At 41.0% G+C, this 15,057-nt stretch overlaps 1 protein-coding gene across 1 annotated transcript in view; it reads left to right on the forward strand.

The window, feature by feature from the left end:
* LOC147724582 (fibrocystin-L-like) overlaps nt 1-15,057 on the forward strand; it is a 2,246,326-nt gene that overhangs the window by 1,766,803 nt on the left and 464,466 nt on the right. The window contains exons 63-64 of the mRNA XM_086918063.1: nt 2,575-2,693; nt 3,593-3,722. Coding sequence (XP_086774189.1) covers nt 2,575-2,693; nt 3,593-3,722 — 249 coding nt within the window. The remainder of the gene's footprint in view (nt 1-2,574; nt 2,694-3,592; nt 3,723-15,057) is intronic.

Consider the following 15,057-nt stretch of genomic DNA (forward strand, 5'->3'; position numbering starts at 1 on the left):
CCCCCCACCCTCATCACAGTTGCAACGTATTTTTCATTTCTCTTTGCTGCTGCTGGGGCAAGTGCCTGGAGAACAAGCTCTGATAGGTCTACCCCACCAGGTCCCACAGCTGTTTCGGGAAGGGGGTCATGCTCAGCTCTGCCCTGGGCAGCAGTTCCCTGAACTTGTTTATCCTGGCCCTGGATAGGGCGTGCACTATTTTGTTCTCCACCCCTGGGACGTGCCTTGCTCATAGGTCTATGTTGCCCTCCAGCTGCAATGTAACCAGACGGCGCATTAGTCGCAGTGTGTCTGGGCACTTGGCCGAACCCTTGTTAATGGCCTGCACTACGCCTTTGTTATCTGACCATAGCGTCCATTTCATGTTTTGCAGTTCCTTCTTCTAGATTGCCAATGCCACTATGATCGGGAATAACTCCAAAAAGGTAATGTTGCCCATTATGCCTTGCCTATGCCAGCTGCTGGGCCACTGCCCTGCGCACCACTTGCCCTTCAAGATTGCACCGAAACCTGTTCTACCTGATGGGTAAGTGTATAGCTCGATTTGTTTGCTAGTCACCCAACCTTCCCTCCAGATCAGCAAACCGTTAAAGTCTGTCAGGAAAGTGTCCCACATCAACAGGTCCCTCTTCACCTCAACCCGAGCCTGACGTGGTGGTGCTTCTGGGTGAGGCCGCATGTCAGTTGTGTCAATCGCCTGGCGAAAACCTTGCCTCCTGGGATGACCCTGGTTGCAAAGTTTAACTTCCCTATGAGCTTGTGGAGGTTCCTCAGTGTAGCTTTCTCGCACCCGCAGAGGCTCCTGATGTCTTGCCTGTAATCCTCCACCTTCTCGCAGGTAGCCTGGATGTCCCTGCAACTGAGTCTAGCTCCATCCCTAGGAACATTATTTTTGTTGTTGGCCCCTTTGTCTCTTCTTTTGACAGGGGGATCCCCAGTTCGTCTGCTAGGCCTATGAATGCCCTCAAGGTATCCCTGCACTCTGGGGATGCTGCTGTGCCAGTGAACAGGAAATCTTCTAGATAATGGAGTTTCCCACCCTCCAGGTGCCTGTCGGGCAGTGCCCATTCGATGAAAGTGCTGAAAATCTCAAAGTATGTGCATGATACTGAACACCCCATTGGGATTGCTCTATCATAATAATACTTCCCTTCCCACTGGAAACCTAGCAGGTGAAAGCTATTGGGGTGCACAGGGAGTAACTGGAACGCTGACTTGGTGATCCATTTGCCATGAGGGTCCCTCGACCAGGCGCCCTCCCCAAGTCTATTGCATCGTCAAATTGTGGAGTAGCTCACTGAGCAGACCACTGAATTAATTCCCTCATTTACTGACATGCTGTCTGGGAATGATAAGTGGTGGATCAACCGGAATTGGCCCTGTTACTTTTTTGGGACTACCCCCAATGGTGAGATAACCATATCCCTGCCTCTTGTGGCGCGAAGGGGGCCTTCAATCCTGCCTACCGCTTCTCTATTTTTCTCAATATTTTTTGTCACCACCCCTGGGTGCTGCATTGCTGATTTTAGGTTTCTCTCGCAGCCGGGGGGGGGCATGTCAATGGGATGGGAAAACCTTTTTTAAAGCCGTGGACCAGTATCTCCGCGTCTGTCTTATTGTGGTACCCGTTGGCTAGCATGCATAGTTTTTACGTGTCAATGGGAGACCATGCTAGCGTGACACCACCTTGTCCTGCCGTCCCATATGCTTGGTTCACTGCTTCTTTTTCTACCTTTTTGGGTCATCTTTGCGCCTGCATCCAGCAGCTGGGTGTCCCCCCCGCATGTTAAACATATGTGTTTGCTCCGTATGTACATTCGTTGGCCTCGAATTTCCAACATATTGCTCGTCGCTTACTGGAGTGAGTTCCTGAATTGTTTGGGTCTTTGAAAAGGCCTCCCTTTCCCTTTTTGAAAGGACTGGCATGATGCTCCCCCGTTCCTTGAAGATAGGAGCTTGCCTGGGGGAGCAGCGCTTATAAGCTCCCCCAAATTGCCTTTTCTGTGCAGACCCTCACCCAATGGGGGGTTTGAATCCCGTCCTGGCCATTATTGGCTGGATGGGCTTGGTGCCACTCAGGACTTCCAGGGGGGGGTGGCCCGGGGGCTTCCTCTGCTCTTTGTACTGCTTCGCGCGCCAAACAGCGGTTCCCCGCCCCTTTTAGCCGGGGGCGCAACACTGGATTATGGCACCAGCTCGTGAGCCCCCTTCGGGTGTCGCCTCTGCAAATTGTCCAGGCGCTGCTTTCTAGCAATGAATAGTATGTGAGGAGCCAGGGGTATACACATGCTTTGGGGGCAGAACATCCCATGTTACTGGTAGTTTTTCTCACTAAATAATAAATGCATTATAGCCTGGTGTTAAGTGCCTTTTGAAAATATTATTAAATATTACACATACATACAAAATAAAGAGAAACTGCTACATTATCAAACGTTTGAAAAAATAATAATGAATGTTAATCTGAGAATGAAGAATGAAGGTCATTGTTGTCTTCAAGCACAGTGTTACACTTTGTAAAGTAGCACATGCAGTGTGATGCTGCAGTATAACTCTACATTTTCTTGTCTGCAGGTGTCTTCGGGGTCCTGGATCTTCATGGAATTCCCCGCTCTGTGTACAAAACAAAATTGTCAGAAACAGCTTCGGCCGGATCAATAAACATATCTTTGGTAAATGCGGTGGATTGGAAGGTAGGATCAGCAGAACAGTAACAGTATTGAGACATCTTGTATATGCGGCAGGAAATTGATTATTCTTTTTGGACAGTCCAATCAAAAAACATAAAGGCTTTCGTCCCTGATTGAATAAAAATGTGATATTCCTTCCAGAGCTGAGGTGTTGATTCAGCAAAAGAGTTTCCATAATCAAGCCCGTCTCCCCTACATTGGTACTATATTGCTTGGGTGTGTAATGAGATTATTGGCCGCACACTTCCAACTTCCCAGTACTGTCAGGGAGCAAACTAATGGTGGAGTCAGCGGGCGGGGCCCATCTGCGTGGGCTTGGATCTTACAAATGAGCTTTGCTCAAGGGAATTCGACCTTAGCGGTGTGACACATCGGCTGCATCTTCTATGCTGGGGAAACCCTGCACGCAACTGTACGCCTTACTGTTTCACCAGCGGACTCCTTAATTTACATTTCATAATCCAGAACCTTCTAACACCGTTAACGGTTTGGTGCGGCAGTTTAGCGGAGCACTATGGAGGTAGTGCTTGCGATGGCCGTTGGCTGACAGAAGCATCAAAGAGGTTAAGCATAAGCAGCCAGTGCGAACACAGACTTGCTCATTCTTTTTTTGGGGCGTGAATTTTTGTAATTGATAAATTGTAAGCAGGCCAGGCGAGCCGATCGTCACACTTGTTCAGCGCATAGTCGGTTGTGCAAGCTGCACCCCTTGTTCGCTGTAGAAGTTTTTCAAAACTGCTAAGCCTTTTAAGGATGGATTTGTTAAATGTTTTAATGACTTAAATACACATTAGTTGTAATTGAGATCCCACTTAAGAACAATTTCGAAATACACTTTTAAATTAAGGTGTTGAACTTCAAGTGCACCTGCGTCTAAATCTGATTGTAAAATCTTTCACCAGGTGGGAGAGGACATCGTGATCACCACCACCAGCTATGATGCCTGGCAGACTGAAACTAGAAGAATTGTTGGTGTCTCACCTGACAGAAGAATCCTCACTCTAAACCAGTCTCTCTCTTTTGGCCACATTGGTAAGTGCCAACACAGGCAAATATATAATTTCAGTCACTACTTCAATGTCATATGTTTGTGTTAACATGCCTGTCATTATGCTAATTCTTGTCTTTACACAGATGGCACAGGGCATTTTGTAACACTGGGAGAATCCTTCCACCGCCCACAAATTCCCTAGCTACAAAGGGCAGGAGCACTTATTCAAAGCCATGAGTAATTCACATCAGAATCACTTTTTGGTTTTGTTTGTTGCTTATAATCTCTTTGTACTGAAATATGTTGGAAGCATACACCAACAATTTGTTACTGAAAATAGGTGGACTTAACTGCACACAGAGCAGATGTAGAACATTATTTATGAGATGCTTGACACTCTGAACTGCGAGCGGCATCATATGACGTGCATGGACGTAATGCACGGAGAGTGCTACTGTTGGTGTTCGGGAGTATCCATGGGTGCTATATAGTGAAAGACGGCATTCATTCAAAATATTGTGTTAAAAAATATCAACCTTAAGGAAAGAAATATCGATTTAAAAAATATAGAAGTCATTAATATCATTAGCAGGGGGCGTGGCTTGCGCGCCGCTGTATGATGGCGTGTCGCGCTTGAGCTCCAGGGTGACGAGGTCCGTTGGAGGTTTTTTCACCCGTTTCCAGGTGCCCCTGTGCATCGGAAAAACTCTGCCGGTCTGGTGATCATGCCGAGAGCCGTTTGAGCACATTTCCGTCGTTTTCCAGCCCCAGCAGTGTGACTTCTGACTGACGGCAGTGACGCTCGTTATCTTAACGAGCGACCGCCATTTTAGCGGCTGGTGACGGAGTTCGGCATTTCTCCTCAAGAACGACAACATGGATACATTCTTGCCGGGTCAACGAGTTCTCAGGTGCTATTATATATATTTGGTTACTTTGTGACTATTCATTAATCTTTTTTTTTTCTCCGCGCTGCTTGGCTGATATTTTGTGGCTATTTATGCTTACTGACATTTTGGATTACCCTGGTGCAACAGTTTGAAGCTGGAGCTGCATTTCATTTATTCTATGTATCTCTGCTTTCGCCTGCTGGTTTCTGGAAGTCTCTATTATTATTTCCTGAGAGTGAATGCCATATAAGTCCGCCTTTTTGGTTTATTCTGCCTGCTTGCTTCCAGTGCGCTCTATTTGTGGGAAATACTCTCCCATTGACCTTCTTTGCCTGCCTCTATTGTACCTCACGTGGCTTTACATTTTTCTCTGTGGCTAGTGTTCCATGGCTACAAATATGGGCCGGTCAACAACTACTAAGGATGCTAAGGATACCGGTACCTCTCTTAAAAGACTCAAATCACCGTCTCCTACGCCTGAGTCTTCTCAATCCGACACCAATACCACTCTTGATGCAATCTTGACGAGATTCAATGAGGTTCATGATATTGCGCAGTCAACTAAGACTAACACAGATTTACTACAAGTGGAGGTGTCTGCTATCAGAAATGACTTTAAGGCTCTCTCTATTTGTGTTTCGGCCACGGAAACACATATTAGTTGTGCAGAGGATAATATGCAGAAGCAATCTAGGTCTCTTTCCCGAATGGAGTGCTCATTGGCGGCATTGCGCAGGGATCTCTCGGAGCAGGAGGATCGTGATCGCAGATCTAACCTGCGCATTTTTGGTCTGCCGGAAGATGCAGAGAAATCATCCTCTTCTATGATTGATTTTTTATATCAATGGAATCCTTCTACTCTACAAATCTCCTTCCAGAGAGACTTTAAATTAGAAAGGGTTCATTGTGTCCCTACCTTTCGTTCTAAATCTGCCACACAGCCAAGAGCCATCATTTTTAAACCACTGCGTCACCAACACACGGAGCAGATTCTTGCCCACATGAGGAAGGTTAAATCTGTTAACTGGGAAGGTCATCGAATTTCAATCTCTCAGGACTTCGCCAGGGATACAGTGATAAGGGGGAAGGGCTTTCTTAATCTTCGGAAACGTCTTTCTGACATGAACATCCCCTTTTCCTTTTCTGGTCCATCGAAATTTCGTATTACCTTCAAAGGTCGCTCCAGAATTTTTGATGAACCCGCACACCTAACCTCTTTCTTGGACAATCAGATGGAACTGCAGATGGAGCTTCAAATGGCATCTTCGCTTGATCCTGGTGCTTCTGGCACTTGAAGTGCATACTTGTACCTCCTCTGCTCTCTCTCTTGGTTTCAGATCTGTTGACTTAGCTGTCTTTTATGATCTGTTTGGTGGTTTTATGTTCCTCTGTTGTCGATATATCGGTGTTGTCTGTTTGTGGCTTTGCCACTGGAGTTTTTTTGGGTTCGGTTTGATATCTGCAATGAGTTGTCTCTTTTTCAGGTCTTTTAAGTTTATCTCTTTTAGTTCTGTGTAGTGCTCTTATTGCTCACTATTGTTGGTGTTCTTTTATTACCTTGTGTGCGGTGTTGTCACTTAAAGGTATACGTTCTGTCTTCTTCTCCACCTTCTGTTCGCGCTTTCTATCTATATGATGTACTCTACCATTCTTTTCGGTATACCTTTTCTATGTTGTCTTTAATCCTGTTTGTTTTTTATTGTGCTTACCTGTCTTTTTCTTTCCGTCTGCTTGTTCTTTGCCCGTGTTAGTTTTCGGTTCTTCTATTATCTCATTTTCTAGCTTTTTTTATTTCCTTCTCTTTTATGTATAAGTCTTCGGTCTTATGTCCCTCTTTTGATCTTCTCTTTCTTTTCACTCTAATTATTGTCACTTTTATTGTTGGTTCTTTATATGGTCATTTCGCCTGACATTTATCTCATGTTGTTCGTTCTTCAGTGTTTACATCATAGATTACTAAATGAATTATATTATAGATTGGTGATATAAAATGTTTCATAGATACTTATTAAGTACACCTATATAGCTAATGCTCAATCCTCATTATTGTATAAGTTGTTTATATATCTAGTTTATGATAGGTTTCATTACTTGCTTCCTTACCTAGTATTATCAATTGCCTTGCTACCCTAGATCTAAGTCTATTCTATTTATTCCCCACGTGCTAGTCTCCTTTCTCCTACTTTTCATTAATATATAGTTGATATATTTCTGTATTTTCAAATCAAATTACTTATAACAAGTTATATATATTTCATGATACTTAAATAATTGCTAATCTTTAATTCTTCGTCTTCATGATATAGTGTTTTTTTCTATTTTATCCAATTTGAATCGTCGTTGATTGTTCTACTCAATAGCTGGTTGGTGCCTCTCTCTATTGTGTCTCCTTTATTTTCTTTATACTGCACTCTATAGTCCTCTTCGGAAGCAGTCGTTTTCTTATTGATTCTGTCCTGATATTTATCATGATTGCCTCGACTTTGTTTTATTTAATCTTCTTTTCCTTTTAGGATGTTTTTGGTGCTTTCTTTACTTATAATATGACATATACAATTTGCTATTGCATTTACTATGTTAGGTGTCTTTCTCTCTTCTACCTTTGCCACTTTTCTATGTATACTCTATATGCTACCTGTGTATTAACTTGATATATGCTTGATGTCTTTATAGACTCACATGATGAATTGTTTTTGCAAATAATCTAATGCTATTAGTTTGTATTTCAGATGTTTCTTTCTCCTCATTCAGTTTAACCAGTTATGTACTGTATTGGGGCTGTTGATATTGATTGAATTTTCTCCTCCTGACGGTCCCCTTGCTCGCCCTCCCACATTCCCCTTAGTATGAAGTTGGTCTTTTTCAGACCTCCCCTGCTGGTTCCTCCCCTTCTTCTTCTTTCTCCTCTCTTCTCTCTCTTCTTCTTTCGGATTTCCCCCATGGACTGTTCCTCTTCGACATTAGTGTTTGCTGTCTGGACGCTTGTATTCGTGATGGTTGCTTTTTATTTTCCATTTAGGGCCTATGTTATCTTTTTCTATGTCTGTCAATGCCGGGTTTGAATGTGTTGTCCCTTAATGTTAAGGGTTTAACTCATCCAGTGAAAAGATCAAACATTTTAGATTATTGCAAATCTCTCTCTTCAGATCTAGTCCTTTTTCAGGAAAATAAGGTATCTACCAGAGAGGCACTATTCCTGAAGAAGGAATGGGTTGCAGATGTTGTTTGCTCCGATGCTTGTGGTAAAAGAAATGGGGTCATTACTTTAATTTTAAAAAATTCAGGCTTATCCATACTCTCTTCTGATCATGATACTGAGGGTCGTTGGTTATTAACTAAGTTGTCTGATGGCAATACTGATCTTTATGTCATGAATATTTATGCCCCTAACAAGGATGATCCGTTCTTTTGGAAAACGGTTGCCAAAAAATTGAATGACACACCTCATTCTGGGAATCTTATCGTTGGTGGAGATTTTAACTTACCAATGGATCCCATTCTAGATCGAAATTCAGCTTTTCAATTTCGCCCTCCAAAATCTCATAAACAATTGCTTAACATGTGTTCCCTAACTCATCTTCAGGATATATGGTGTCTTCACAACCCCACTGGTAGTGATTTTTCCTTCTTTTCTTCACCCCATTCTACCTTTTCTCGTATTGATTATTTATTGGTTCATTCCTCTTTGGTTTCGGATTCCTCCTCTCCGCTTATTCATCCTATTCTGATTTCTGATCATGCCGCGGTTACTTTTACTTTGTTGTCCTTTGCTCCTAAATCAAGAGTTTGTTCCTGGAGACTAAATACAGAAATTTTGTATGATGATGCCCAGATTGATGAGTTCTCTAGTGCAATCGAAACCTTTTTCCTTGAGAATGAAGGCTCGGTCTCTTCCCCAATTGTCCTCTGGGATTCGTTTAAATGTACTTTCCGGGGCCAGGTTATTAAATGTATGTCAAAAAGGAATGCTGCTATTAAGATCTAGGAACTGAAATAAAAAGTCTGGAATCTACCTTTAGACACTCTAAGGATAAATCTTGTCTACAGGTAATCAAGCAATTAAAGTACAAATATAATTCTATAGTTACCAAAAGAGCCCATATTGGTGTTCAGGCTCAAAAATCCAAAAGACTATTGTTAAAAAATCGTGCTGGGAAGATTCGCACGGCCATGCTAATATTTCAGGATTCCTCCTTTAAATCTTCTCAAATCTCTTCTATTAATGATCATCTTGGTTCTAAAAAATTTCAGACTGGGGAAGTTCTTGAAGTCTTTCGTGAGTTCTACAATAACTTATATACCCCTTCTAATCAGGCCTCTTTCGAGCAGTGTCAGGATTTCTTGAAATCTGTTTCGGTGAAGTCGATATCCGTGGAAGATAGCAATTCTTTAAATGGTCCGATTACTCCTGAAGAAATTATTGCCGCAATTAAAGCTACTCGCTCTGGGAAAGCTTCATGGCCTGATGGTTACCCTATTCTGTTCTATAAAACCTTTCTTCCCGTGATTGTTCCCAAGCTTCAATCTGTCTTTGACGCGTTTATTAAGGATGGTTCTGTTTCTGGCACGGTGGCTGAGGCTACCATTGCAGTGATTCCAAAAGAGGGAAAAGACCATTCAGAGCCCAAAAACTTCCGTCCCATTTCCCTTCTTAACATGGAGGCTAAAATCTTTGCTAAAATCTTAGCCAAGAGATTAGAATCCTTCATTCTTAAACTGGTTCATCCCTCTCAAACGGGGTTTGTAAAAGGCCGTCTTGCGCGTGATAATATACGTACATTTTGTCATATTCTCGGTGCAGCTAAACGTTCTCATCTCCCTGTCGCGGCCTTGGCCCTTGATGCTGAAAAGGCATTTGATAAGGTCTCTTGGCCTTTTCTTCATGCTGTCATGTGTGCACATAATCTTGGTGATTCCTTCATTAATATGGTAATGTCCCTATATTCTCAACCTAGAGCTAACATAAGAGTCAATGGTGCTACGTCGTCTTTTTTTAATCTTCGCCAGGGCACCAGACAGGGTTGTCCTTTATCTCCGCTTTTGTTTTTATTATCCATTGACCCTGTCCTCAGATTGATTGAAATACACCCAGACATTAAAGGTTTTGCTTTTGGTCCTCATCGTATTAAAACTGCTGCGTACGCGGATGATGTTCTTATTTTCTCAGATGATATTGCCTTGGCTATCCCGGCTATTTCGGATACGATTTCCCTTTTTTCGAAGGTTTCAGGTTACACCTTAAATAAGGATAAGACTGAGATGTTCCCCTTGAATGCCTACTGTTTTTTTACGCATATGGGCTCTGCTTGTTTCAAATGGCAGTCTAAGCAGTTAAAATACTTTGGTATCTATTTTTGCTCTACCTTATATGCTACAATTGCCTATAATGAATCCCAGACTATTCTTAAAGTACGACGTCTTTTAGATACATACCCCTAGATGCATCAACGTTGTCATTTGCGATTCCTTATTTGCGAAAAATAAGGAATCGCAAATAAGGAATCGCAAATGGCAATGCATCATTAATTTCGCTATTTTATTGAGATTCAGTAAAAATCGCAATTTTTACCGGATCGCAATAAAATTGCGAGTTTCAAATTGCGAATTCGCAATTCCCATTCATTCCTATGGGCTGAAATGCCCATAGGAATGAATGGGAATTGCGAATTCGCAATTTGAAATCGGAATGCAACAAAGCCTTTTTAGGGTGGAGAGGGGGGTCCAAAGGACCCCCCCCTGCATCTTTGAAATGCACTTTTACATGTAAGTTACAGACACACATGTCCTAAGGACATGTGTGTCTGTAACTTAACAGTTTAAAAAATGCATTTTTGTGCGTTTTTAAACAGTTTTTCAAATTACCACGAAGTTCAACTTCGTGGTAATTTGCATTTGCAATTTTGAGAATCGCAAATGTTTTGAGAATGATGCATTGCTTTTAAGGAATCGTAAATTTGCGATTCCTTAAAAGCAATCGCATTTTTGGAACTCGCAAAAAAAAGCGAATTTCCAAAAATGCTTGATGCATTCCAAAAACCATTTTAGGAAGTGCAAAAGGCCGATTTTTGCGAATCGCACCGTTTGCACTTCCTAAAAAGGTTGATGCATCTAGGCATTGGTCTCCTAAACACATTTCCTGGTGGGGTCGCCTTCAGACCCTTAAGATGATGATTACACCTATTATTAATTTTGTATCATCTATGCTCCCAGTAAAGTTATCGGATTCCTTCTTTCATAAAATTGATGTTCTGACCTCTAAATTTTTATGGAATGACAAACGGGCTAGGATTGCCTATAAATTCTTGCGGAAGCCTTATGATATGGGAGGATGCAATCTTCCTGATTGGGAAAAATACCAAACTGCCTTTTTGGCGTCTCAAGGTGCTCTATGGTTCTCTGATGCCCCTACTCATGTTCCTTCCTGGTTGTTAATAGAGCAGGAATTGGCTTCTCCATTACCGACTGCCTCCTTTTGCACTGCGTCTACCTTGTCTATCCTGTTCTCCCGCTCTATTATTCTTGATACTCTTGCTGCGGTACGGAAGGTAGACAAAAAAGTGGCGATTCCACTTCACAAATCTAGGTAGTCGTCTATCTGGCGGAATTCTAAAATTAAAATTGATATTGATCCTTCTCTGATGTCTTATTGGGCCACTAAAGGGATTTCGCTTGTTAAACACGTTTATGGGTCTAATAATGAGCCACTTCCTTTCTCATCCTTAGCTCAACAACATTCTTTAACTAATTTGGATTTTTATACTTTTCTTAAAATCAAAGTAGCTCTTGCTAAGGTGCGTCTTCATCCTAATTCCCCTACAATTACTCTCTTTCAAATATGGACTAAATCTGGTCATGTAGCCTTTAAAATCTACAAATTTATATCAACGGTGTCATTACCAACTCATACGGTAGCTCAACAAAAGTGGCTACACCATTTAGATCATGGTGTTACTGACCATATTTCTTCTGACACCTGGCAGATGATTAGTAAACTTTCCCTTCGCAATAAGATCGCCCCATCGTTAATGCAATCTAATTTTTTTTCCGTTAACCTCCTTCATTGGACTCCTGTTCGTTTACATTCGCTCAATCTTAAAGAGGATAACCTACGTTGGAGCTGTGGCTTGTTACCAGGTGACTTTCCGCATATGTTTTTTGAATGCTCCCTCCTCCAACCCTTTTGGGACCTCATTCACAAACACTTAATGCTCATCTTTGATATTAAGTTCCAACTTTCCTTCCCATTAATTCTTTTGGGTCCATTAGCTGTCCCAGTTCCTCTCCCCTTAGATCCCATGGAGTTACAGCTGTTGGATCTCTTATTGACTATTGCAGTGAAAGTAATTCTTATGGAATGAAAATCCTTTTCCTCTGTTTCTTATCATACTTGGTGGGCTTGGGTTTCCTTCTTGCGAAGTGCTCATACCTCGGTCGATCATGATCACCTTTCTCCATCTATTACTAGTGGAGTTTGGAATGCTCTGGATAACTATATGGATCTGTCAGCAAAGGGGTTGATTGAACAATATCCCTTCGATCTGTCTGGGTGAATGGATTCTTGTTTGTTGGGGTGGTTCGGTGGAAATCCTTCTCTCCTTCTTTCTTCTCCTCCTTCTCTGTCCTCTTTCCCTTTCCCATCTTTTCCCTCTTTTCTCTTTTTCTTTCTTCTTTCTTTTTTCTTTTCCTCTCCTTCCTTGATCGTACCAGCTGATAGTGATACACTTGATTGTAGACTTTGCCTAGCCACTTACTTTCTTTCAATTCATTCATTTCTCAGTTTTGGGCAGGCTACTTTTATTTATTGATATCCTTGCTACGACTCATTTTTGAATTCCAGCTTCTGATTGCTTTTTATCTATTATCAATTGTATCACTTTTTCATGTATTGTGTATATTAATTTGCTTTTTTATAATAATAATATTCTTTTTGAAATGAATTAATATCATTAGCAAACTATAGTTGTTTAAAATATACATTTTTTAATGTGTTATTTATTTTAGTATATATTGTAAATGTTTGTGATGTATTGTTTGTACAAGTATTGTTACATTTTTAGTAGTTATTAATTTTTTTTAATAACATTTTGCATGTTTTAGTTCTATAGTGGGTTGTGGGTTTACAGGAAAGTAGGATGGGAAGTCATTTATTTATAATAAATTAATGAATATATGTATTCATTAATATGTTTTTAATTGAGCTTTTTTAATGTAAATTGTGTTTTAATTTTTTGGGGTACATTTTAGGTGCCAGTTGTGGGGTTTATAGGGGTAAAAGGTGGGATGTAATTTTTTTAAAATTAATTAATAATTAGTTGTTTAGTAAAATGAATGAATTATTGACAATTAATCATGGTAATTGTGTAAATAATTTTAGGTGCGGGTTGGGTTTATAGGGGTAAAGGATGTAAAGTAATTTATTTTTAATTAACTGATAATAATTGTTAATTAATATTAATTAATTGACAATTAAATGTGAACATTGTGTAATTAATTTTAGTTGTGGGTTGTAGGGTTTTTAGGGGTGAAGGGTGGGAAGTAATTTATTTTCAATTAATTAATGATTAGTTGATAATTATTATTAATGAATTAGTTGATAATTAGTATAATTCCTTAATAATCTTTTTGTGTGTGGGTTTTGGGTTTATAGAGGTGAAGGGGGAGTGAATAAATGTCACTTACTACATAATTAGTTGTTAAATACTATTATTTATTCAATTGAAATGTTTTTTAATTGTGTAATTACTTGTTTTATAGTTTAATTTTAGGTATGGGTTGTGAGAATTTTAGGTGTAAAAAGTGGAAATTTAATCACATTTTATGTGTTTTATTTAGTTTTTTAATTAATAATATTTGTTTAATCGATAATTAATTATGCTAATTTTGCAAGTACTTTTTTTTTATTTTTGATATGGGTTGTGAGTTATGTGGTGCTATAGGGGTTGGAAGTAAAAAGTCTAACTTTATGTAATAATTAATGTTTTTGTTAATAAATAATTTCTAAATAAAATATATATTTACTGTCCAATTTTTTGTCCAATGATCCATGTGAAACTCCTTTTCTCCTGGTTTGGGATGCCTTTAAGGCCACAATTCGGGGTCACATAACTTCTATTGCGATAACTCAGGAGGCTCGCTTATTTGAGGACAACCTGACCCGGGACATCAAAGCGCTGGACAAACTAGACCAGGATCTCCCTCTGGCCCTTATTAAGCAATGCATGGCCATGCGTCATGGCCAGTTACGGGCTCATAGGACTAACTAAGAGGAACATGCACTCTTGGCATTAAAGCAACAATACTATGAAGGGGGAATTTGGTGAGAACTGTCCTAGCACGTTGCCTTCGGAAGCGGGCAGCAAAAGCCCACATTGCAAAAATAAAATTGGACAATGGCACATGGGCTACCACTGAAACCACCAAACTAAAAGTCTTCCACGAATTTGACACTTCTCTTTATGCACAAGATTTAACTAATTTGGATCAGATTCAGGCAGTAATGGGGGAATGCAGTTGGACTCCGATCAATGAGTACCATGTGCAACTTCCTGAAGAACCACTTATGCTGGACAAACTTACTAGTGTGCTAAAAGACCTTCCCCTTGGTAAATCTCTGTGCCCAGATGGTCACTTGGTCTCTTTTTATCACATTTTTCTCCCGCAGATACAAGAGTATCTGCTTTGCCTTTTTAACTCTTTTTTGGATACTGGAAGACCCTCCGCCTCTATGGAGTTGGCCGAGATCGCACTGCCTCCTAAACCAGGTAAGGATCCCACATTGTGCTCCTCTTTTCGCCCATTGCACTTTTAAACACGGATCTCAAACTTTACTCCAAAATTCTGGCCAAATGTCTTGATCCACATCTGCCTGGGCTTATCGAGCCAGATCAGGTTGGCTTCATCCATCAAAGGCAGGGCGCAGATAATGTGCGGCGCATCGCTCACTTAGTCGGGAAGGATCATCACTAGAACATACCATTCTACGGGACATTCTGCATGAAATAGGGCTGGGATCCCAGATGATTTCCAGGATCATGGTGCCTTCCCGCTCGCCTCAAACCCAGGTCCGGATCAATGGCATAATTAATGGTTCTATTCATGTTTACAGGGCACCCGGGAGGGGTGCCCTTTATCTCCCCTGTTCTTTGCACTTGTCATAGAGCCTCTTGCCATCCTGATCTGCCAGTCTCATGACATTACTGGCATTGTCCTTGGAGGTGTGTACCACAAAATCGCATTGTGTGCGGACGATCTCCTTCTCGCATAGTCATGGCTACAATCCTCTCTACCCACCCTTCATACATTGCTTCAGCCTTTTGAACTTGCCTCGGGCCTTAAAATCAACCATGGAAAACAGTGTGCCTTGAATCTTAGAATCCCTGTATCCGAGATCCCCGTGCTTCAGTCCCTTGTCTCATATCAATGGGCCTCCCACTCCATTCAGTACTTAGTTCTCAGCTTGAATCCTTACCTTAGCACGTGGTCACAA

The sequence above is a fragment of the Lissotriton vulgaris genome, chromosome 4_1 (assembly GCF_964263255.1).
Source record: "Lissotriton vulgaris chromosome 4_1, aLisVul1.2, whole genome shotgun sequence".
Lineage (NCBI taxonomy): Eukaryota > Metazoa > Chordata > Amphibia > Caudata > Salamandridae > Lissotriton > Lissotriton vulgaris.